The sequence below is a fragment of the Camellia sinensis genome, chromosome 9, assembly GCF_055761805.1.
Source record: "Camellia sinensis isolate YWXY chromosome 9, ASM5576180v1, whole genome shotgun sequence".
In the NCBI taxonomy this organism is placed as follows: Eukaryota; Viridiplantae; Streptophyta; class Magnoliopsida; order Ericales; family Theaceae; genus Camellia; species Camellia sinensis.
This window is the reverse complement of record NC_138969.1, coordinates 188293401-188318326: the sequence shown is the minus strand read 5'-3', so window position 1 is coordinate 188318326 and position 24926 is coordinate 188293401. Positions and strand designations below refer to the sequence as shown.

At 34.2% G+C, this 24926-nt stretch overlaps 1 protein-coding gene and 1 long non-coding RNA gene across 10 annotated transcripts; one reads left to right on the top strand and one right to left on the bottom strand.

Annotated features, from left to right (window-relative positions):
* Nucleotides 1–240: 240 nt before the first annotated feature.
* LOC114319580 (uncharacterized) lies at nt 241–14329 on the bottom strand. 2 transcript variants are annotated; one of them, XR_003649473.2, is made up of 3 exons: nt 13969–14329; nt 717–848; nt 241–542 (listed from the first exon to the last, which is right to left on the bottom strand). It is a non-coding gene; the product is annotated as an uncharacterized LOC114319580 (long non-coding RNA). The 2 variants fall into 2 exon arrangements; XR_003649472.2 differs by having other exon boundaries at nt 241–535; nt 13969–14323.
* Nucleotides 14330–18156: 3827 nt separating this feature from the next.
* Nucleotides 18157–24552, top strand: LOC145798900 (enhancer of mRNA-decapping protein 4-like). 8 transcript variants are annotated; one of them, XM_082888218.1, is made up of 10 exons: nt 18157–18361; nt 19145–19336; nt 19452–19691; nt 20255–20431; nt 20618–20728; nt 21142–21223; nt 21751–21918; nt 23086–23418; nt 23497–23616; nt 24255–24552. In XM_082888218.1, the coding sequence occupies exons 6-10, from the start codon at nt 21149–21151 to the stop codon at nt 24450–24452; spliced, it is 894 nt and encodes a 297-aa protein (XP_082744344.1). In that variant the 5' UTR covers nt 18157–18361; nt 19145–19336; nt 19452–19691; nt 20255–20431; nt 20618–20728; nt 21142–21148; the 3' UTR covers nt 24453–24552. The 8 variants fall into 8 exon arrangements, with proteins under 8 accessions (XP_082744344.1, XP_082744348.1, XP_082744343.1 ...); XM_082888222.1 differs by having other exon boundaries at nt 20255–20728; nt 23212–23418; XM_082888225.1 differs by lacking the exons at nt 18157–18361; nt 19145–19336; nt 19452–19691 and adding an exon at nt 21611–21661 and having other exon boundaries at nt 20323–20431.
* Nucleotides 24553–24926: the final 374 nt, after the last annotated feature.

Here is a 24926-nt window from a genome sequence, read left to right as displayed (position 1 = left end):
TATTGTTGTAGCTGTTGAGATTTTGAACAATCAGAAACCTGAGAATCAGGTTAGTGATACCAGTTTTGAGAATGCAAATTGTTTATTGACAAAGACTGGTAAGGCAGCAGAGGAACACCATATTCTCAGTAAGGAGGTTGATATGGATGTTAAAACTATGGAGGGAATGAATGAACAATATCTTCAACTAATATTTTTGGATGCTCATATATCAAATGATAGAATAGAAAATTCATCCACACATAATCAGAATTCATAAAAATTAAAATTTGCAAATGCTTCAAAAGAACCCAAATTCAGATATAACATTACAAGTACAAATCTGATTCAGATAGAACCCAAATTCAGATTTAACATTACAATTACAAGTCTGATTCAGATAGAACCCAAATTCAGATACAGCTAAGGTAAAATTAGATAACAACTCATGTTAAACAAATAGATTACAACATGAACTGGAAATATTCAGCACCAAGTGGATTGCAACAGGCTTAAAATTTGAATTGCCTTCCACCTTCCATCTCTTTGTGCCCATCTATACCCTAAAAAAAATTTAAAAAATAAAAAAAAAACAAAACAAAACAAAACAGCAGGAAAAAAATAGCATGAACTCAGTCCAAAAAAAAAGGGCAAAATAGCAGCACTTGGAGCACCCAAACAGCAAAATAGCAAGAAAAGAAAATCAAAACAGCAATTATTTCTGCCTTGATCAGTACCTGACTACACATTAAAGTGTTTGTTGCTCGAGAATCTGTATTTGAGCCTTGAGAATCTTGAAAAACAATGTCATACCCACCTTGAAGCAGTGTCATAAATGAAGGTTCACCACAATACGGCAAATTGTTTGCCTATAATGAATTAAAAACAAAGCATATTGATTACGTAATCATATAATACCCACACAAAAAAAATACGTAATCATATTGTACCTACAAAAAAAATACGAAACAAATCTCACTCACATTATATGTGGGATATATCAATGAAGGTGGAACTGAAGGAGGAACATTTTCATCATTGTACACATCTCCTCCAACAGATAATGGAGAAGGTGTACCTGTCAGAACTGCAACAGATTGTGAAGAACTCAAAGATTTAGCACGTGATTTTCTTTTAAAGCTTGTTTCCAACGCCACCTCACATGGACCTTTTATCCTCCTTTTGCCCTTACTACTTGGGGCTTTTTTCTTCAATCCTGTTGGAATTTGCACAACATGATTGTTGTCTTGAGAAGCCACTTCCAAGCTGTTATCCCAGTTAGGCAACCCAAGAGGGGGGGTGAATTGGGTTATTAAAAATTTCACAATATTAAATATAACACAATATTCAGAATAAAAAACAAACAGAATAATAATTATCAATATAAAAGTAGAAGAGATAGAGAGAGAAAATCAAACACTGCGATTTATAGTGGTTCGGCACGCCAGGCCTACGTCCACTCCCCAAGGAACCTCCTTGAGAATTTCTTTACTATCAATTGAATAAATACACCACCAAGCTTGTGGATTTGGCACAGGGCTTACTCTTATCTATTGAGCCTCACTCAACAATAAATGCCTTACCCTTACAAAATCTCTCACAAAAATAAGGAATAAGAATAAGTGGTAATTGAACCCACTTTTACAACAATTCTCTCACAAAGAGTAAATATGAAAGTGTAAGAACAAAAGCTAAACTTAGATCTGAAAGTGAAAGAGAAGAATACAATTTGGAGCTCACAGAAAATTTTCTCTTCAAGTTCTTGATTTTTCTCCACATCCAACACTTCTATTTATACACAAAAATATGCCCGTTGGACACTCCTTGCTGACGTCATGGCTTACATAAGCACGCTCCTGACGTCATCGCTTACATAAGCACGCTCCTGATGTCATCGCTTACATAAGCAGGCTCTTGATGTCATTGCTTACATAAGCACACTCCTTAAATTTAAAATAGTCAACAAAAGATAAAAAATAAGACTGATTTTTTTCTTTTTGTTATTTCAAACATGGAGCCACCATTTTTGTAGACAATTTAATACAAAGTTTACAACTTTCAAACAAATAATTTTCTCCATCTAGTTTATAATATATATATATATATACACATATATATATAACTCCATCTTTTTCTTCTTGTTTGATTATAATATGCATATAATGTTATATAAGTTCTGATCAAAATTTTGCATACAGAAAAATCTCTATAAATAATATTTATGATGGATCTGAAAATATATGTCCTCTTTAAAATATTGTATATGTTGTAAAGATTTTAAACTAAATATATTTTACCACTCCATATTAATTTTGTCAAAATAAGACAACCCATAAATATCAAATTTGTCAAAATAATACAACCAATCAATCATTTTTGTCAAAATAATAAAATTAATCGATTTGTCAAAAGATGAATAGTAATTAACCCTATTTTTCAAAAAGTGAATAGTAAAGTTTTTGAAAATATTTAAAATAATCATTTTTGTCAAAATAATATAATTAATTGATTTGTCAAAAGATGAATAGTAATTAACCCTATTTTTCAAAAAGTGAATAGTAAAGTTTTTGAAAATATTTAAAATAATATTTAACATATATATTTTAAAAAGATAATATTATTTTATTTAAATAATATTTAACAAATATATATTTTTTAAAAAGATAATAATTTGTGTCAAATAATATGTATATTAACTAATATATTTTAGACATCATCAAAATTAAATAATATGATTAACAATCTCCCCCTTTTTGATGATGGCAATATTTGTATGGATTTGACACAAAATAAATTTGACAAAATATTTGACAACCCTGCGACATATAATTTTCAAAATCATATTTTTTCTCCCCCTTTGACATCATCAAAATAAAGATGAAGATAAGAAACAAACACAGTGGATACAATAATCTGGGGGGCCAAAAAATAAAATAAGGGGCCGGCTGTCTTGTCGGAATCATTGTGGGGATTTTGTAGCATCTCGAGCGCAGGAAGTATGGACAAACAAAAGATTTGAGCAGATATAGCAGATATGCATCGAGGAATGGAGCAATGGAGTGTATAAAAAGTGACACAGATCAGAAGCAAAGATACGAAATCATCAAGTGTTTGAGAGAAAAATTTGTTTTAGCTCATTTTGTAATCATGTCATTCCTTACCTTGTCTATCAATGAGTCGGACCTGCATGAGGTGCCTGTAATGCAGGCAAATGAGAGAGTACCAGTGACGCAGGCACATGCTATGCCTGTAAATGAGGGTGCTAGTGGTATTGGCAATCGAAATGATTTCGATGCTATTAATCACACTATGGCTCTTAGTACACAGGCCAAGACTGCAGTTTCCAATATGGCGCGACGATTACAAGCAAGAGTACAAGAAAATCAGCAATAGAGAGATGAGGTGTGCTTGTTAAAGCAACAAGTAGTGAATATGTGTAAGGAGAAGAAAGAGCTAAAAAGAAAAAATGCACAGTTGGAGAATGCAGTGCAGTATTATGCAACGGTGATAATGCCAAGACTCACAGAAATCGAAAATAGAGAGAGGCATGTAACAGAGGCTCATGAAAAATTGTTGAGAGAAGTGAAAAAGAAAAAATCTGTGAAACCTTCTGAAAAGTTACCTGTAATCGAGTAATATTTTCTTTTTCTGAAATAAAATTGTGAGCATTTCTTCCTTTATTTATTTATGATTATTATTATTATTTTTTTTTAAAATTTTGACTTTGCACAAAAAAATTGTTTGTTGGTGCAGATAAGGAGTATGGCAGATAAGAAAAAAAAATGTATATATATACTCCCCCTAAAATTATGCACAGAATATACACATGCCCTTTTTTTTTTTTACATATATATATATTTTTATAATGATTGTTAATCTCAAAATATGAGTCTCCCCCTGAGTTAATGCACTAGAAATTTCATAAAATTGAAGAAATAAATTACCAATCTATGACACCAAAGGCCCTTAAGATCTGGCCATAAACAACTACACCAAGTGCACTAGCAAAAAAGGAGAAAATAAAAATAAAAACAAATACTTCAATCAAGGTAGAAGCAACCAATATTAAATCCAAGAAAATTTGGAGCACATATAACAAGTAAAAAAATACAACACAGTGCAACAAAAATTTTAACATGTTGATCGGTGATAACCTTGATGAACGGAAGAAATTGAGACGATTGGGTAGATCGGTGATGAATTTTTGTAGATCGGCAATGGATCTTGATGGATCAGTCACGGATCTTGATGGATCGGTGATGGAACTTGATGAATCGGTGAAGATGGTGATGCAGATTTCGGGTGGAGCAGTGATGGAGTTTGGAAGATTAGTGAGGGATTTGGATGGATGGTGATAGTGATGAAAGTGATCGATGATTTTGTGGATGGTGGAGTTGGTTGTAGGCTATGGTGAGGGTGGAGATGGAGTCGGCTAAGGGTAGAGGAAGAAGGGGAGAGCGAGACAGCAAGAGAAGGAGAAAAAGAGAGAGTAAGGGAGAGAGTGGGTGAGAGATAGAGACGGAACGGAAGAGAGAGAGAGAAAAATTATATATATAAATATATGTATATTATTATTATGGTTATTAATTTTTATAATAATAATTATTATTACAATATTTATTTTATTTAATTATTAAAAAATTATTTTTTAATATAAACATTATATTGGAGTATTCATCATACCAAGTTCTGTTCTAATATAACAAAATTGTTCTTCATTTAGAGGCTTGGTAAATATGTCAGCTAATTGACAATTTGTAGGCACAAATTCGAGTTCAATGTCACCTTTGAGTACATGATCTCTCAGAAAATGATGCCTTATTTCAATGTGTTTAGTGCGTGAGTGCTGAATAGGATTTTTTGAAAGGTTAATGGCACTTGTGTTGTCACATTTTATAGGAATATGATCATAGTGAAGTCCAAAATCTTGAAGTTGTTGTTTCATCCAAAGCAATTGTGCACAACACCCAGCGGCGGCAATGTATTCTGCTTCAGCAGTTGACAAAGCCACTGAGTTTTGTTTTTTGCAAAACCAAGAGGTGAGTGAGTGTCCAAGAAAATGACAAGTGCCACTAGTGCTTTTTCGGTCAAGTCTACATCCCGCGAAGTCGGCATCTGAGTAACCAAAAAGTTCAAAGGTGGTTCCCTTAGGATACCATAATCCCAAATTTTGAGTGCCGACAAGATATCTGAAAATGCGTTTGACTGCGATGATGTGTGACTCTTTCGGTGCGGATTGAAAACGTGCACACATACAAACACTAAACATTATGTCGGGCCTACTTGCAGTAAGATAAAGTAAAGAACCAATCATACCTCGATATTTCTTCTCATCTACGGGTTTACCTTGCTCATCTTTGTCGATTTTTATCGATGTGCTCATTGGAGTTGCTGCAGGCTTTGATGATTCCATTTCAAACCTTTTGAGTAGATCTTTGATATATTTCGTTTGATTTAAATGGATTCCATCATTAGTTTGTTTAATTTGTAGACCAAGGAAGTAATTTAATTCCCCCATCATACTCATTTCAAACTCACCCTGCATGTCTTTAGCAAACTCTTTGCACAAATTTTCATTAGTAGCACCAAAAATGATATCATCAACATAAATTTGAACGATTAGCATATCTTCCTTTTTAATTTTTATAAAAAGTGTTGTATCAATTTTTCCTCTACAAAAACCTTTGTCAAGTAGAAAATTACTCAATCTTTCATACCATGCTCTAGGAGCTTGTTTCAAGCCATATAAGGCTTTTGAAAGTTTGAAAACATGATCCGGGTATTTATGATTTTCAAAACCGGGAGGTTGTTCAACATAAACTTCCTCCGAAATGTACCCATTTAAAAAAGCACTTTTAACATCCATTTGATATAATTTAAAATCTTTAAAACACGCAAAAGCAAGTAACATTCTAATAGCTTCAAGTCTAGCAACTGGTGCAAAAGTTTCATCAAAATCAATTCCCTCTTCTTGATTATAGCCTTGAGCTACTAATCTAGCTTTATTTCTAGTAACAACTCCAGATTCGTCCATTTTATTTCGAAAAACCCATTTTGTACCAATAACGGGATGATCCTTAGGTCGAGGGGTCAAAAACCAAACTTCATTTCTTTCAAATTGATTTAATTCTTCTTGCATTGCTAAAATCCAGTTTTCATCATTTTCAGCTTCTAAAAATGATTTTGGTTCAATTTGTGAAACAAATGCCAAGTTACCACAAATATTTCTAACAGAGGAACGGGTTTTTATACCTTCCGCCGCATCACCTATGATGAGGTCTTTGGGGTGGCCATGAGCATACTTCCATTCTTTTGGTAGATTTGAGTCATTTTCTGGAAGAGTATATATTTCTTGAAGTTTCTCCATTGTCATTTCTTCATCATGTTCACGTAATGGATTTTCTTCATTTTCCTTTTTATAAATGCTCTCCATGCTTGGTTGATTTTCTACAATATCATTACTTAAAAGATTCTTGGAAATAATATCGTTAGATTCATCAAAAACAACATGCACAGATTCTTCAACAAGTAGAGTTCTTTTATTAAATACTCTATAAGCTTTACTAGACATAGAATAACCAAGAAATATAGCTTCATCTGATTTAGCATCAAATTTTCCTAAATTATCTTTATTGTTATTTAATACAAAGCATTTACAACCAAAAGCACGCAAGTGACTAATATTTGGTTTTCTACCTTTCCAAAGTTCGTAAGGAGTTTTCTTAAGAATAGGTCTAATCATGGCACGGTTTATAACATAGCATGCAGTGTTTACAGCTTCCGCCCAAAAATATTTAGGCAAATTATTTTCACAAAGCATAGTACGAGCCATTTCTTCAAGAGTTCTATTTTTTCTTTCAACCACACCGTTTTGTTGAGGAGTCCTAGGGGCTGAGAAATTATGATCTATTCCTAAGTCATCACAAAACTTAATAAAATCATCATTTTCAAATTCTCTACCATGGTCACTTCTAATACTACAAATATTAAGATTTTTCTCATTTTGAATTCTTTTACAAAGTTTTGAGAAATTATAAAAAGCTTCATTTTTGTGTGCTAAAAATAATACCCATGTATATCTAGTGTAATCATCAACACAAACAAGGGCATAAGATTTTCCTCCTAAACTTAATGTTCTAGATGGTCCGAATAGATCAATATGCAAGAGTTGAAGCGGTCTAGTAGTTGAAACGATATTTTTGGATTTAAAAGAAATTCTAGTTTGTTTTCCAAATTGACATGCATCACAAAGTTTATCTTTTTCAAAAACAATTTTTGGTAAACCTATGACTAACTCATTTTTTGAAAGCTTGGAAATTAAATCAAAATGAGCATGTCCTAATCTTCTATGCCAAAGCCAACCATTATCATTTATAGCAGATAAACATTTAATGTTGAAATGAGAAGATAAATCATGTAAATCAAACACATATACATTCTCATGTCTATAACCTACAAATAAAGTTTTGTTTTCTAAGGTATTTTCAATAGTGCAATGAGTTTTCTCAAAAATAACTCTATAACCTTTATCACATAATTGACTAATACTAAGCAAGTTATGTTTTAAACCTTCAACAAATAAAACATTTTCAATAATAGGAAAGGGATTTTTACCAATACTTCCTACACCAATGATTTTACCCTTGCTATTGTCGCCAAAAGTCACATATCCGCCATCCTTTGGTTGGAGTGTGGCGAACATAGCTTTATTTCCAGTCATGTGCCTCGAACATGCACTGTCGAGATACCATCTATCGTTATTGGATTTTGTCTTGAAACATACCTACAAAAATTTGATTTATCTATTGGTACCCATTTTTTCTTGGGTCCATAAAAGTTAGAATTTGATATCCTTGAGATATCCTTGGGAACCCACATCTTTTTTATTTTAGCAAAAGGATTTCTTTTAATAGGACATGAAGGTGAAATATGACCTTTTGTTCCACAAAAATGACATGTGAGATGAGAGTGATTAGAAGATGCATATACAAAACCATTTTTGGCAGTTTTTACTTTTGAAAAAGGTTTATATCCAATTCCGGCTCTACCAAAAGTACGGTTTTGATTTTTAAGAATTTTATCTAAAGTCTCTCTACCTTGAGTGAACTTTGAAAGAGTAGTTTTCAAGTCTTCAATATTTTCTTTTAAAATAATTTGCTCATTTTTTAAAGACTCGTTTTCTTTTTGCAATACAACTAAATGTTTTTCAGAAATTGAAGACTCTTTTTGAGTTAAAATCTCATTTTCCTTTTTCATTTTCATGGCTTCATTTTCTAAAACATTTATCTTGGAAGTCAATGATTCATTTTCTTTTGATAAACTTGAAATTACTTTCTTTTGACAATTATTTTTCAAACTAAGTTTCTTAAATTCTGCATGTAATTCATCAAAAGCTAATTGTAATTCATCAAATGTAAAAGATTCGTCATTTACCTCATTTTCATTTCCAAGTGCCATTAAACATAGGTTAGCAACCTCGTTTTTGCAAACTTCGGTTTCTGTATCGCTTTCATCACTATCTTCTCCCCATGCTGCAATCATAGCTTTCTGTTTGTCCTTCTTGAATTTTTTCTTAAGTTCTGGACATTCTGATTTGTAGTGTCCAGGTTTGTTGCATTCATAGCAGGTTACTTCAGATTTTTTGTGATTTTCTCCTCTTTGAAAATCCCTGTTGTTGAAGTCTTTTCTGAAAAAATTTCGTACACCTTGTTTCTTTCTCACAAACCTTTGGAACTTTCTAGTGATGAATGCCATTTCCTCATCTTCATCTGAATCATCTTCCTTATCCTCTTGATGTTTCGAGGTGGATTTGAAAGCTATTCCTTTCTTCTTGTTGTTGTCCTCCTCTTCCTTTCCTTCTTGCATTATGAGCTCATGAGTTAAGAGAGATCCCATTAACTCATCTAGACTTAGCTTTGATAAATCCTTGGCTTCGGTAATGGCAATGACTTTTGTCTCCCAACTTTTTGGCAATGACCTAAGCACTTTTCTTACAATTTCAGCATTAGTATATATTTTGCCAAGAGAAGTTAAACCATTAATAATATCAGTAAAACGAGTAAACATTTGAGGAATAGTTTCATCAGGCTTCATTTTAAAAAGTTCATAATTATGGACTAGCAAACTGACTCTAGATTCTTTAACTTGTTCGGTTCCCTCATGAGTCACTATAAGCTTGTCCCAAATTTCTTTAGCGGTTTTACATGTGGAAATTCTATTGAACTCGTTGGCATCTAAAGCACAGTACAACATGTTTGTAGCTTTGACATTAATTTGGGCCATTCTAGTATCTGATTCATCCCACTCATCTTCAGGTTTTGGTACCCTAAGTCCATCTATAGTTTTGGTAGGAATTTTTGGACCATTACAAATAATTTTCCAACATTCATAATCATTAGATTGAATATGTATGGTCATCCTAGTTTTCCAATAGCTAAAATTTGTGCCGCTAAATAGAGGTGGCCTATTAGATGCTTGTCCCTCGGGTAAGGAATAACTAGGGGTTGCCATGATCTACTCTGAGACGGTTAAGTCACAAAAACTAGAGTCTAGGCTCTGATACCAATTGTTATCCCAGTTAGGCAACCCAAGAGGGGGGGTGAATTGGGTTATTAAAAATTTCACAATATTAAATATAACACAATATTCAGAATAAAAAACAAACAGAATAATAATTATCAATATAAAAGTAGAAGAGATAGAGAGAGAAAATCAAACACTGCGATTTATAGTGGTTCGGCACGCCAGGCCTACGTCCACTCCCCAAGGAACCTCCTTGAGAATTTCTTTACTATCAATTGAATAAATACACCACCAAGCTTGTGGATTTGGCACAGGGCTTACTCTTATCTATTGAGCCTCACTCAACAATAAATGCCTTACCCTTACAAAATCTCTCACAAAAATAAGGAATAAGAATAAGTGGTAATTGAACCCACTTTTACAACAATTCTCTCACAAAGAGTAGATATGAAAGTGTAAGAACAAAAGCTAAACTTAGATCTGAAAGTGAAAGAGAAGAATACAATTTGGAGCTCACAGAAAATTTTCTCTTCAAGTTCTTGATTTTTCTCCACATCCAACACTTCTATTTATACACAAAAATATGCCCGTTGGACACTCCTTGCTGACGTCATGGCTTACATAAGCACGCTCCTGACGTCATCGCTTACATAAGCACGCTCCTGATGTCATCGCTTACATAAGCAGGCTCTTGATGTCATTGCTTACATAAGCACACTCCTTAAATTTAAAATAGTCAACAAAAGATAAAAAATAAGACTGATTTTTTTCTTTTTGTTATTTCAAACATGAAGCCACCATTTTTGTAGACAATTTAATACAAAGTTTACAACTTTCAAACAAATAATTTTCTCCATCTAGTTTATAATATATATATATATATATATATACACATATATATATAACTCCATCTTTTTCTTCTTGTTTGATTATAATATGCATATAATGTTATATAAGTTCTGATCAAAATTTTGCATACAGAAAAATCTCTATAAATAATATTTATGATGGATCTGAAAATATATGTCCTCTTTAAAATATTGTATATGTTGTAAAGATTTTAAACTAAATATATTTTACCACTCCATATTAATTTTGTCAAAATAAGACAACCCATAAATATCAAATTTGTCAAAATAATACAACCAATCAATCATTTTTGTCAAAATAATAAAATTAATCGATTTGTCAAAAGATGAATAGTAATTAACCCTATTTTTCAAAAAGTGAATAGTAAAGTTTTTGAAAATATTTAAAATAATCATTTTTGTCAAAATAATATAATTAATTGATTTGTCAAAAGATGAATAGTAATTAACCCTATTTTTCAAAAAGTGAATAGTAAAGTTTTTGAAAATATTTAAAATAATATTTAACATATATATTTTAAAAAGATAATATTATTTTATTTAAATAATATTTAACAAATATATATTTTTTAAAAAGATAATAATTTGTGTCAAATAATATGTATATTAACTAATATATTTTAGACATCATCAAAATTAAATAATATGATTAACACAAGCTTTGCGGTTGATCATTACAACTTAATTCATTTTCAGTAACAAAAAGGGCACTTATCTTACTTTCAACATTTGCATCTAATGCAGCGACTTGTGAAAATGCTAAATCATAAGTTTCCTCAGTTTCAGTAGCTCTACATGCTACTGCTCTAAATGCAGTCATCAATGTCTTATACCGCGAGGCTTGTTGGAGTTTGACGTCTACTTCAATCCGATTCCCCAAGTTGTTCTTAACAGCTTCTGCTCTTGCTTGTTTGGTCCACCTCTTCATAACGTATTGTAGAGGAACCTCTTTAAGCTTCAATATGTCTCTCACAACCTTCAAACAGTGACTGCACAAAATCCCTTTCCTTTCAAACTTTGTACAACTACAAGCCAAAAAGCCATCCATCTCCATTTTCACTTTCCTTGCATTTTTCCCAGTAGCATCAACAATTGTGTAAACGGTACAACCCTCCTCGTATTCAATTGCTTGTATGTCTGATTCAACAGAAAGAAAATACTCATCTTGAAACTCCTCAAAAATATTTTTAGTGTACACATTACCCATTTGACTTAATATTCTGAATGGCACTCTCACCCTTGGCAACCTTTGGCACAAAGCATAGCCTGCTTCTAACTCCTTGTACCGCTTCTCAGAAAGTACCCTTTCAAAATGCATGAAAAATTCCTTTAAATTAAAATCAGAACGAATGTAATCCTTCAAAAACGCATTAAAAGATTCACTGAGTTATGTCGTACTCATTCCCGCAGCCCATGTTGATTTAACATATGCCCAGCCCCATTTTTCTTTCACCCCAAAAGTCAACTTTAACCAATGATTATCGTGAGCATCATATGCATCAAGCATTTCCCCCCACTTCAATTTCCATTCATTTTCATCCTCAATGTCAAACAAGAATTTATTTAATACACCTTTCACCCCCTTATCTTGAAAGAGACAGTTAACATGCCTTGATGCATTTTGCATCAAATGCCAAGTGCACAAACGGTGACTCGTGTCAGGCATCACAATAGGCATGGCCTTAGCCATTGCAGCATCTTGATCGCTAAACAAAGTTTTTGGTGCCTTTTTTGACATAACCTCTAAAAAAGTTTGAAATAACCATACAAATGTTTCGGCAGTCTCATCATACAACAAAGCTGCACCAAAAACGACTGTTTCTCTATGATGGTTAAATCCCACAAAAGATGCAAATGGCCTATGCTCTTTATTTAACTTGTAGGTAGTATCAAATGTAACTACATCGCCAAATTGGGCATAATCCATGATCATTTGTGCATCGGCCCAAAACATATTCGTTATTTGTTCCTCATTATCTAACTGGAAAGCATAAAAAAAAGATGGATTCTCCACAGATTTTTGTTGAAAGTATTGCAAGACATTACCTACTTCCCCATATGCTAAACTTTTGTGTCTTTTGGTTCTCAAGTAATTTTTTTGATCTACTTTGAGAAACCCAAAAGACTGCCTCCCACCAGCTTCCCTACCCATGAGTTCAAAATATTGCCCTAAACGAAGACCAGACTGTGACGCTAAGTCTAACTCAATTGCTTGGGTAGGTGATATCTTTCTCTGCGATGGCAACAAATGGACACAATCTAGAGATACAAGTTGATGGTTGTGTTTTTCTTTAAAATCAATCACAACAAATTTCTCAGTACTGACATCCAATTTAACAAAAAGACGGGCCTCATAACCAATCCTAGTTTCAGCTCTAGGGTTTTTTGTCAATGGGTCTCGCTTGTCAACCTTCTGAAATCCCTCTTTGTTGCAAACCAAATTTCTAGAAATAATTTGATTAGTAACCTTGTTCTTCTTACAATATTCCCTTCTTATCTTAAACCCCATTCTTGCTCCATATGCATTATAAAAATCATACGCACCTTCTTCTGAATAAAAAGTCATTCCTTCTTTTGGCTTCCAACCACAATCGTTGTCAGCTTCCATATCCATATCAAAACACAACTGCAAAGTAAAGACAATGAAATGGGAGAAGCTTTAGAAAAGCTTTCTTCATACACAACTTTAGAAACAAAAATAATAAAATTTGAACATTAACATTTGAACATTAATAAAATTTGAACATTAACATTTAAAAAATCAAACAAGAACTTTAAAAAGCACATAACCTCAGGTTTTAATGGGGTGAGATTTAAATTTAAAAACAAATATGATTTTGAATATTACATGAGGTTTCAAATTAAAAATATGTCCTTGTCATGTTGTCTAACCCATGGCTACCTGCAAGCTCTCTTTGAGTGGAGAAACTAGTTTAGAAAACAAAGGCAAAACAATTTAAAATTTTTTATGTTAATTGAAGCAGTCATTTTTGTTATGCAAAACAAAGGCAAAACAATTTAGAAAACCCATGGCTACCAGCAATCATTTTTGTTATGTTTTTCATACTCTCAAAAGCTTATTATTCAACAATAATATGTCACTATTCTTACAAGTTTCTCTAAAACTTGTTTGACACTAATATTTTAATTGATCACAAAATATCCATATGCAAGCAATGAACCATTATCTTTTTTTTTTTCTATAATGGGTCATTAAGGAAGGTGTTATTTCCATGATTTACGCACTGAAATAATTCAACCAAACCTAGAACTTTTCAAACATCACTACATGGAGCAGAAGCTATTATAATTTTTAGGAATTAATGAGTATTGGTTTTTGGAAACTGTTTATTCTACCCAAAAACATACAAGATGAAACAATATTTCAAACACATTTGGTGAAACTATTTTTGAAAAGTGTTCTCGATAAAATTTCCTGAAAAATGCACACAGCACATAATCAAATATATATATATATATATATGAATGAAAAGTGTTCTTTCCTATCATATTTCATGTATAAATGAATGAATTTTTTGAATGTAACAACAAAAATGGGAACAATAACACAAGATTTGCAAAGGGACTGGAACATCACCAGCAAAACTTGCAGCTGAATTGCTTTCTCGCTGGGGCTCTGGTTTGCGGTCACCGGAGCCGGAGCGTTGATGTTCACCGCCGTCGAGGTCCGCCGCCGTCGATGTTTGTTGCCTTCGGCGTTGTCTATTTCACAAGAAAGATGTTGCTGGTGAAAGAACTCAATGGGAGGGAAAAGAGGAAAAGACGCTAAATGGGAGGGAAATTACGAAGCTCTGTTTTGTGGGAAATTTGAAATTAGTTTTTTTTTTTTCGTTGATCTGGACCGTTCTTTCTGAGTGGGGTGACGTGGCAAGATCCAAGCCATTGACCGGAGAACCGGTTGGAAACTTTGGCTGGAGAGGATCCGAACTCATCAACTTTGATGTTCAATCAATTATAATTTGTCATATTAAAATATTAAAAAACAAATGAATCTAATTTTTTTATTTTGTCAGAATTCAAATCCTCAAGAAGGTAAAAAAGTAAGATATCAACATTCTTTGTTGTTGAGGGCACAAGGCCACATTGTGGGGATGAACGTATGAATATTGAATAGTGAAGATGCTATGTATGTGACTTTTGATACACACACAAAAACAAAAAAAAGAAAAAAGAAAAAATATGTCCCAACTATCGTACATGCATCATTAAACCTCGGATCTAATGGATCTGGTTAAACTAGTTATAATATGTTTTAGTTTAATTTTTTTTTTTTAAAAAAAAAAAAGGCACTAATGTTTAAGTTAATGGTAAGATTAGGAAAGGGAAAAAGAGGAGTCAAAGATTCAAAGAAATTTGTAAATGGTTGAGTGGAAGTTTAGGTTGAATGATAAATGATTAATACAATACTCTAATATACCAATTACTTTTTTTGTCTTTTTGAATTTTATAGTTATCTTGGTTTTGTTGCAACAAGTGCTACAAACTATTTAGTACCAAGAGGTTGCATAAAGGTTGGTAATACATCATTTGTGAGAAATTTTGATATGTATCGTATGTCTCAATTAAAACATTTATGATTTTTTATTATAATTTAGGGTAAATTACACTTTAACTCCTTGTGATTTGTCCTAAAAATACGGAACCTCCCTATAGTTTCATTTGTAATACTTAAACCCCTTAACTAAATACCAAATTGTAATTTTTGACGGATCCGTTTATTTAACCAGAGCGTGAGATTCACGAGCATAAAAGTGTAAGCAGCACTCTCTCCTGCCAAAAACATTACACTTTTGAACCAAAACACCCTTTCTCTCTCCCCTCATTATATAAATATGCAACAAACACATTGAGGCCTCTGAAATTGCCCAGATTATCTCAGGATTTCTTCCTCACCGCACAGCAAAACTAGTCTACAATTCCACACCACCATCCACCCTCCATCTCCTTCTCATTTTCCTTTCCTTATCACTCGCTTTATCCAACAAACCAAGGCGATACCCACTGCACTGCCACACCATTCCCATTCAGCAGCACTACAGCTAATATATATACACACATCTTCAAAAGCAAATGTCCAAATAAATTTGTCAAATGAATCGGACCCAGTTAGAATTAAAGGAAATTATTTTTTTGAATTGTTCAATAAAAGTTGCAAATTATAATGTAAAGAATAGTTGGAACTTGAAATAGTTTTTACCTCAACTTCATATTTTTTTGGTTTGAGGTGTTGTATGTAGGTGGTTGCTTAAACTAGGACAACCATGGCTACTTTCATAAAAAGGGGAAAAAATATGAAGAAGAGGGTTAAAAAAAAAATCCAGTTGTGAGTGCTGAAAGTTCATGTTGCAAAGACTTGCCATTGGTGTTGGTGGTCTCAACGCGCATGGTGGTGGTTGTGCTTGAGCTTAGTTCAGTCTGGTTTCTTGGCTAGTTAAGCTTACGGTGTGTAGCTCATGTTGTAAAGAGTCTCTCTCTCTCTAGATTTTCTCTCCACGTGAACTTGCCAGAGAAGCACCAAATAACTATCCCACATGTACAGCAGGTGAATGCCTCACATTGGTGTGTCATTAGTGTATTCTGTGCTGTTAGACATACAGTTGTGTGTGTGTGTTATAGTTCACCACTTTCACCTCCATTTTCACAGTGAACACATCAGAAAACCCTCCATCCCCTCATTTTCTCAATTCCCAATCACAACCAAATCCAAATCCAAATCAAAATCAAAATCAAAATCGGCAAAAAATAGAAGGTCATCCTAGGAGAGCCAAAGCAGAACGATTACTCGGAATCGCCGAGAAACTCTTGCAAGGCCAAGATTTCAACAGCTCTCGAGACTTCGCGATTTTAGCTCAAGAAACCGAGCCATTATTAGAAGGTCCCGATCAGATCCTGGCTGTAGCCGAAGTCCTCCTCGCCGCCCAGAAACGGATCAACAACCACCACGACTGGTACTCCATCCTCCAAGTCGATTTTAGAAGCCTCAGTTTGCTATGTTTGACCAGCTGTCACCGGTGATGAGGTTGTGAGATGGGGATGTTGGCTTGGTGTTGAAAGATGGTGGTGATATGGAGCTCACGGTGAGAGAGAAAGATATGGAAATAGAGATACGAAGTGATACAAATAAAATGACTGAGTGAAAAATATCTAAGGGCATTTATGACTTTTTATTATTTCTGTTACGTCCGTCCAAATTTACAGTTTAGTATTAAGTTTAGGGGTTTAAGTGTTACAAATGAAACTACAGGGAGGCTCCGTGTTTTTGGGGCAAACTACAAGGGGTTAAAATGTAATTTATCCTATAATTTATTATTGTATTAGTTATAACTTGGTTATGCATAGTACAGCATTATTATGACATTATTTTATTTAAAATCTAAAAAGTCTTTGATTATATTTTATATAATATTTGGTTATGACTTATTATTATTTTCTTAATTATGCCTGAAAAAAAATTAATTATAATATTTATGATAATCAACATCATAAATGTCATAACTTATCTATAAAAATGTGTATTACAACATGACCCATCATTTTGTTACCAAGGATGCTCTTTCTGTAAACCCCACTATTAGGGAAGTCTTGCTCATTGCCAAGGCAATTGGTTTTGAATGAACAAAACTACCCCCCAAAAATTTCACTAGAAAATTCACTATGTAATGTGACTTGGATGCAATTTTGTTATTTTCCAAGAAAATTGTCTAGCAATAATTGGGAGCTTCTTTTTGCATACCAAACACTCTTTCAATTCACATCATTTTTTATTTTTTATTAAAATTGTGTTAATAAATATTCAAAATACCTTCGTCTCTTACCTCAACCAAACCCCAACCCACCATCACACCACCATCGACCTCCACTACTGTCTAGCTCCTTCACCAACCCAGTCTATCACCACTAACCTTTCACCACCCAGTTTGCCACTACGGCAAGAGAGAACCCCACAATCGCAAACCACCCATCATCATGAACCCCTCTCACCGATTTCTCTCATGTGAGATTTAGTTCCCTCTCTCTCTCTCTCTCTTTATTCTTAACCTTAACCATTGTTGGCCAGCCATGGCAAAGTAGGGGTTGAATTGGCTGTGGACATTGGAGGAGAGGGTTGGGTGGTCAGAAAATGGTGGAGTAGGGGGTGACGGTAGCAGGGAAGGGTTCTCAGTGGCAGGGAAAGGAGGGTGAGATGTTGCGGCGGTAGGGACTGATAGTGGATGTCGTGGTGGGTTCGCATGGGACTGGCAGCGCACTACAGGAAAAGGGTGATTTGATGGCGTTTTTTTAACGACGTTTCTGTAAACGTCACAATTATTAGTATTTAACGGCGTTTTAAAAACGCTGCATATTCTATTAAACAAAACGACACCGTTTTATAATGGGAGGCGTTTAAAAACGCCTCCGAATGTGGTGACCCACACGCGCCCCTTTCTGTGAAAACCTTATTTTGAATCAGAGCTCTCAACCCTTAACACATGCGCACAGATCTCTCTCTCTCAACCCTCTCCATCGAAGCTTAAATAAAAAAAGATTCAGATCGAAGCCCCGATCTGAACAAAACCTGATTCAGATCCATCGAAGCTTAAATCACTCTCTCTTGCTTCAAACCCTTTCGTTTCTCTCGATTCGCAGATCAGTCTTATCTCTATCTCTAGTTCATGTTCGAGTTCGCAGGTCTTTCTTCATGGTAAGTGTTGATCAGTCTTATCTCTATCTTCTCACAGTCAAGCTCGATTGAAGATGATACTTACTGATGGAATCATTCGATTCAGGTTTGCTAGGTTTTATCTAGATCAGATCGATCGATTGAAGATCTATTGATTGATTGAACGTGATTTCGAAGTTCAACCTTCTTCAGCTCGGTGATTCAATCTCAGATTCGTTCGGCGATTTCGAAGTTCTCTCTCGATTTCAAAGCTCGGTGATTCAATCTCAGATTCGTTCAGTGAGGAAAGTGAGCACCATCATCTACCAAGGTGAGCACCATCGCTTCAGATTCTCTTGTTTTTTTTCCCTAAATTAGCATGTTGAATTTTAATCTCTGTTTTTTTATTACCCTAAATTAGCATCAGTTTGGATTGATGAAGTTATAACTGAAAGGAGTTTTTTATTTTTATTTTTTTGGACAGTGTAATTGGAAGGAGTTATATGAGACATTAGAGATTTATGGGTGGGGTGGGTGTAGTTTTCAGGATGATGTTAATTTTTCCAAAGTAATTAATATGGATTCATTTTTAGCATGACATAGCTTCAAAATGAGGTCTACATCAAATTGGATTGCTGCCTTTATATATTAGTATATATATGTGTTTCTTTTGGTTGATTTCATAATTTAGTTGTCCCATAAATTCATGTGTTATTTTGGCTGATGTTTCTCTTTTACATTTTTATAAATTTGGTTTTCAGAAGGACTGAATAGAATTGAAGGACTAAAAGTGGATGCCAATTCAGTGGAGACCAACATAGTAACCTGAAATTGACATATGGAAATATACAATGTAGAATAAGTAGTTTGTTTGGTTAATATATGCATATCTAGAGACCATTATTTCTTGATCCGATTTACAAAAGAAGTGGAGCTACAAAATGTCAAGAAAATAATTTTCCAGTGTTTATTTTTTTCTTCATATAGTATTTGTATGGTGTTTAAGTGTTCCATATTATCTGCAAGAGTTCCAATTGGAAAATAAATGAACAATTGTCTACACATGCAATGCGTTTTTTTAATTGTAACACTGACACAGCTCTTGAATCTGCAGCACTGAGTGTAAATATTGGACATAAGACTAGCAGTTCATTGTTAAAGAGATTGTATATACATCCTCCTGATGCTAGTCGTGTATTACTACCGGATGGTAGACACTTGGCCTATTAGGACCAAGGTGTTCCGGGCGACAGAGCTAGATTTTCTATCATCAGTACACATCCTTTTCTTTCATCCCGACCTGCAGGTACAATAATCTCATTCTCAAATCTTCTGGAAAAGTAACTAAATAGGGGAACTTAATGAGTAATAACTATTCATGCTGATGTTTTGCACACATTTATTTGTTTTGTGCAAATAAGAATACCCGGGCTTAGGGCTTCACTACTGCAAGAATTGGCATTCGCCTGGTAACTTATGATCTTCCAGGTTTTGGGTTAAGTGATCCCCATCCCAACAGGAATCTTGAGTCATCAGCTATGGATATGTTACAGTTATCATATGCTGTGGGGGTCACTGACAAGTTCTGGGTGGTAGGATACTCAGGAGAGAGCATGCATGCTTGGGCTGTACTCTCAGATACATTCCTGACAGAGTAATAGGTATATTGGTCTCTCTCTCTCTCTCTCTCTCTCTCTCTCTCTCGCTTATTTTATTTTATTTTTTAATTAGTAAATTTCTCTAAATAAGATGTTAGCCTTTAGGGACCCATGACTTGCAATTTAGAAGGCTGTATTCTGACTAAATGTTCTACCCCTGGGGGTTATGTTGGTTTTTTATCTGCATTTTCTTCATTGTGAGTAATTCATGTTCATGTCTTGATTATGTTGAACATTGGTCTGTAATAGTCACTTTGGAATTAGGAGGAGCTGAAACTAATAAATCCTCGAGGAATTGGACTGTTAACTAGCTGTTTTCAAACAATCTGATATGACCACATATCAAATGGTAATAATATGTTATTCCTTTATACTGAGATTCAAATATCTATGAACATACATGACATTGTGCAACTGCACGACCATTATTTGCCACTGAAATACTTATGATATGTTTCAGAAAGTATTGTGATGCTTCAGTGTCACCCACATAATAAATAAAGAGGTGAATATTTTTGTTCTGTTGATGCTTTTTATCTCTGATCCATCCTTGGCTGAATTTGCAGGTGCAGTCATGGTTGCTCCAATGGTTAATCCATTTGAACCAAGCATGACAAAGAAAGAAAGATATAGAAGCTGGGGAAATTGGACACCACGAAGGAAACTAATGTACTTTTTAGCTCGGAGATTTCCTAGTTTTCTTGCTTACTTCTACCGGCGAAGCTTCTTGTCTGGAAATCATGGTCAGATAGATAAGTGGCTATCATTATCGCTAGGAAATAGGGCAAGTCATGTTGCCAAATGCCAGTCAATCACTATTCCTGCTTTGATCTCAAATATTTTCTTTAAAATTTAGATTTTTGGCTATTTATGATTCAGATTGCGATGTACTTAAGGATTGATTGATGTTCATTATAATGTTGATTTAGGATAGAGCTTTGATAGAGGAGCCAATGTTTAAAGAGTTTTGGCAAAGGGACGTAGAGGAATCAGTCCGACAGAGAAATGTAAAACCATTTGTGGAGGAAGCGGTATTGCAGGTTTCAGATTGGGAGCCAATGTTTATTATTTTTTTCTTTTTCCTTCCTTTTTTCTGAAGTCAATTCTTGTTGTTAACTTCAATGTTTATATATTTTCTTGCATGTATTTATCATAACTGGATATTTTGAATGCTTCCCCTGTTGCTATGTTCTTCTGCTACCCCCTCCCCCTTCATCTTCTTTGTTACTGGTCACCATTTTCCGCTTCATTGGTTATCTATAAGACAACTAAGAAAGCATAATTTATTTTCCATGACCAGTTGACAAACTTCACCCAATCTTTGAATAGTTACCATCAGCTACTGAATTAGGGCAGGTTTTGAACTTAATTTGAATAGTTATCTACTATTTGAATAGTTTTGAACATTTTCGTAGATGTTTTAGTCAGCTTGTTGTTTTGCTTGGAATTGCAGGCCGGAAATGGTGGTAGGATGGTATCATTCACATCCTGGATTTGGCTGTTGGCTCTCTGGTGTGGACATCAATACTCAACAGGTTGTATTCTATCTTCTTTTGTTGTTGTTGATGGTAGTAGTGGTACAATTATGTAGTTGTTTTACTACTATTAATTTATATAGCGATTTTTGCATGGTACTTTATTCTTCTATTATGTTTTTATGTGTTCGTTATCGTTAGTATCATTATTCTATGATGGCGTTTTCCTATGACCTTTTTTGGTTGTATAAAAGAAACATTTTTGCTTTTTCTTTGCCAAATTTAACTTGTAATTTTCCATTTTGTATGAGCAATTTTTTTTTCTCCTATTCTGCGTTTTCTGTTGTTGATTTGTTTCCTTCTCAAGTTATACTTGCAAGAAATTCTTGGGCAGTTTACCTTTTGCATTCAATGTGGAGTAAATAATTTTGAATGTTATGTCTGAAGATATGAAGAAATTTCTATACTGGTCAGTCCCATAGGAAGGCATCCATTCAAGTGAGTGCTGAATGAGTGGTGCCTTTGTGTTTCTGATAGCTGAGGTGTCACCCCTGAGTTTTATCCTCTAATGGCAATTTGTTTTGCAGGCATTGATCCATGGGCTGAATAGGCATTATTACTCAATAGCCATTAATTACAGGAAGAATGAACTTGAGGAGAAAATGCTACTGAACCTGCACAAGAAGAAGTGGACTGATGGCTTGACACTGCAACGATTTGATACCCATTCCAAGACCAATGAGCAGACTGTTCAGGTAAGTGAAGCTTTTTGTGAGGCCAAGAGTTTCATTGTCTTGTGTGTGTGTTGTATTTGGCACCTTTGCATTAAGGTGCAGAGGCTACACATTTTTTGTTTTTTTAACCTCAATTTTGAAAGATTTTTATCGTGGATTGCTGTGTTGCCTTTTGTACCTGAGAGTCAAGGTCCATAGAGTGTTGCTATCCTGCATAGATGCATAGGATCTGATGCTGAATGCCCTAGAATCAAAACAATAATATGGGAATGGTAATACAATCCAGTATTGAGATAGAAGTCCTTCAAGTGTTGCCTGTAGATTGCTTCAAGGGGTTAATCTAGTTTGTTTTTCTTATATCCTGAAGACCCAAAAATAAGACACTAATATGGAGATCAGTCATGACATGGATATTATGTTTCTATTAATTTTTTTTTTTCTCTTTGCGAGTTTGTTTTCCAATATATACTAGAAGGCTAAAATCTGAGCCTTTTAATTTTGTAGTCTGGAAGAGATAACTCAAAAATCAACTTTGGATGCACTCAAATCAGTGCATTATTACTTCCCTAAAACTTCCTTATTCTTCATTTCATTCTTCATTGCATTTTAGTAATGTACTAATGTTGCTCCCTTGGGGTTGAAGTTGTTCTGTCAAGTTGGATTGTTTTCATAGGAAGTTTTTGTGTGGACAAAATTATCTTGTCTCTGATAAGCTAGACCACCCATGGGTAACTTATATAGGTTCCTCTATCCATGTGGATGACTTATTCCTCGGTTTAGAATAAAGTAATTTGCTTCATGCAGATAATCATTTACCATTGAGATTTATTTGGAGTCCTTGAAGCCCATTAATTGATGTTGTTTGAGGATAACCTCAAGTTCCCTGTGGTTGAACTAGAAAAGTGCAATCTATGAAAGCATATGCTTCTAATAGGCGGCATTTGCAAGTCAAGCACAAAAATTGAAGGAATTTAGTAGGAACATACCATGCATGTCTAAAATTTTCATCAAAAGAAAATTGATGCCTTAAGTATTGACAAAACAAATTAAGCATGCTAGGGGTGTTCAAAAAACTGAATCACTGGATGAAACCGACCAATTTGGACCAAACCGAATGATTATGGTCGGTTTCAAAAAGCCTTCATGGTTAGCTCAGTTCTTATATCTTATATGCAAAAAGAAATGCAGAAGCAGATGTCGGTGATGGTTACTGTCCTAGTCACTAAAGAAGGTAAAAGGCTGGAGACTGCCCTAGGGAGGAGCATGGAAAAAGCTGTCAAGGCCAATACTGATGCGTTATGGGCTCATTTTCAGGAAGAGAATGCGAAACAAGAGAAATTAGTTAGAGAGCGTACACAGCAAATAACAAGTTTGATCACTAACTGCATAAATAAGGACTTGCCAGCTATGGTGGAGAAAACAGTGAAGAAGGAATTGGCTGCAGTTGGACCAGCTGTAGCTCGTGCAATTTCTCCGGCCATTGAAAAAACAATATCTACGGCTATTACAGAGGCTTTTCAGGTTGATATTCTAAAAGATCCAAGTCTTATACTAGGGATGTAGTCTTGTTGAGAACTAATTGATGCCCATGTGGTGCAGAGAGGAGTTGGTGATAAGGCAGTGAATCAACTGGAGAAATCAGTTAATTCAAAACTTGAAGCTACTGTTGCTAGGCAGATCCAAGCACAATTTCAAACTTCTGGCAAGCAAGCTCTTCAGGTATGCATAAGTTTATAGTGCTAGGATTTTACTGATTGAGTGTGGATGTATTTTAGATGACATTATGGAGCAGTATGGAGAGCATTATTGACGCTGAAGTGATTCTTTCTATTATGTTATTATGACCTTACAAATTCTGGATTTCATTTTTATGCTGAATGATCTGTTATTCACTTCTTGCTATATCATTAACTATCTTAAAGGTTATTGAGGGATTTTGGTTCGTTTGAGACTTTGTTGATTCTCAGAGCCCTTTTTCTTGTAATCTTTAGATATTAAGGTCTCTCTCTCTGTCTCTCTCTCTTAATGTGATGTGCATGAGACACTTGGTGAATGTCATATTTTAAATTATCATTTTTATTTTGTCAAAGCAGCATTCCTGCAGAGACATAAACTCATCTTGGGTGGACAGTCCATTATCTCTCAACTTTTCAAATGTAGTGTGTGGCTCTAGTTCTTCTTGCGTATGTTATGCATGTATATGGGATTAATTGATGTTTTGTAATTGTTGTTCAATAACTTCAAAATTTTTATGGGTCTCTCTCTCTCTCTAGCAGTATCTGACCTGAGGAGATTGTATGCCTTACTAAATGAATCTGGAAATCTTGATCTGACTGTTTGAGCGATTCAATATGCAGGATGCATTGAAGTCTAGTTTGGAAGCTTCCGTTATTCCTGCCTTTGAGATGTCATGCAAAGCCATGTTTGAGCAAGTTGATGCTACCTTCCAGAAAGGAATGATTGAACATGCAACTGTAGCTCAGCAGCAGTTTGAGACAAGATTTGAGTTTGGTGGGTTATGTTTTATGACAAGATGGATGGATTTTTCATTTTAGCAGATCTGGAATCAAAATTTTACAAATTGTAGTCTCTTACTTAAACACGGCTTGTTAGTTTTTTTTTGAATAAGAAATTGAATTAATGCTTCATTTGTTATTTGAATGAGAGTTATTATTTTAAATGTTAGTTTTTTTTTAATGTGAAATTGAATTAATGCTTCATTTGTTATTTGAATGGGAGTTATTATTTTAAATGTTAGTTTTATTACAGATATATGAATAGGAGTTAATATTTTGTATGTTAGTTTTATTATAGGTATTTTTTTATTAATTGAATGAGAAACTAAATTCAATATTTTTTACAGGTATTCTTTTTAATTTAATCAAATAAAATTAGCATAATATCCCAAAAAAAAAAAAAAAAAAAAAAGGAAGATATGACGGCGTTTCTACAAACGCCTCCTAATCCCTCAACAGTAACGGTAATATTTTTAAAACAGATACGACGGCGTTTCAAAAACGTCGCTAAAT

What these genes read in the sequence shown, in the direction of transcription:
- LOC145798900 (XM_082888218.1), top strand. Translation starts at nt 21,149, where the DNA reads ATGGTGGTAGGATGGTATCATTCACATCCTGGATTTGGCTGTTGGCTC. An exon ending in TGGACATCAATACTCAACAG is followed by an intron (nt 21,224 to 21,750) that starts GTTGTATTCTAT and finishes TTTGTTTTGCAG; the next exon opens with GCATTGATCCATGGGCTGAA. An exon ending in CCAATGAGCAGACTGTTCAG is followed by an intron (nt 21,919 to 23,085) that starts GTAAGTGAAGCT and finishes AAAGAAATGCAG; the next exon opens with AAGCAGATGTCGGTGATGGT.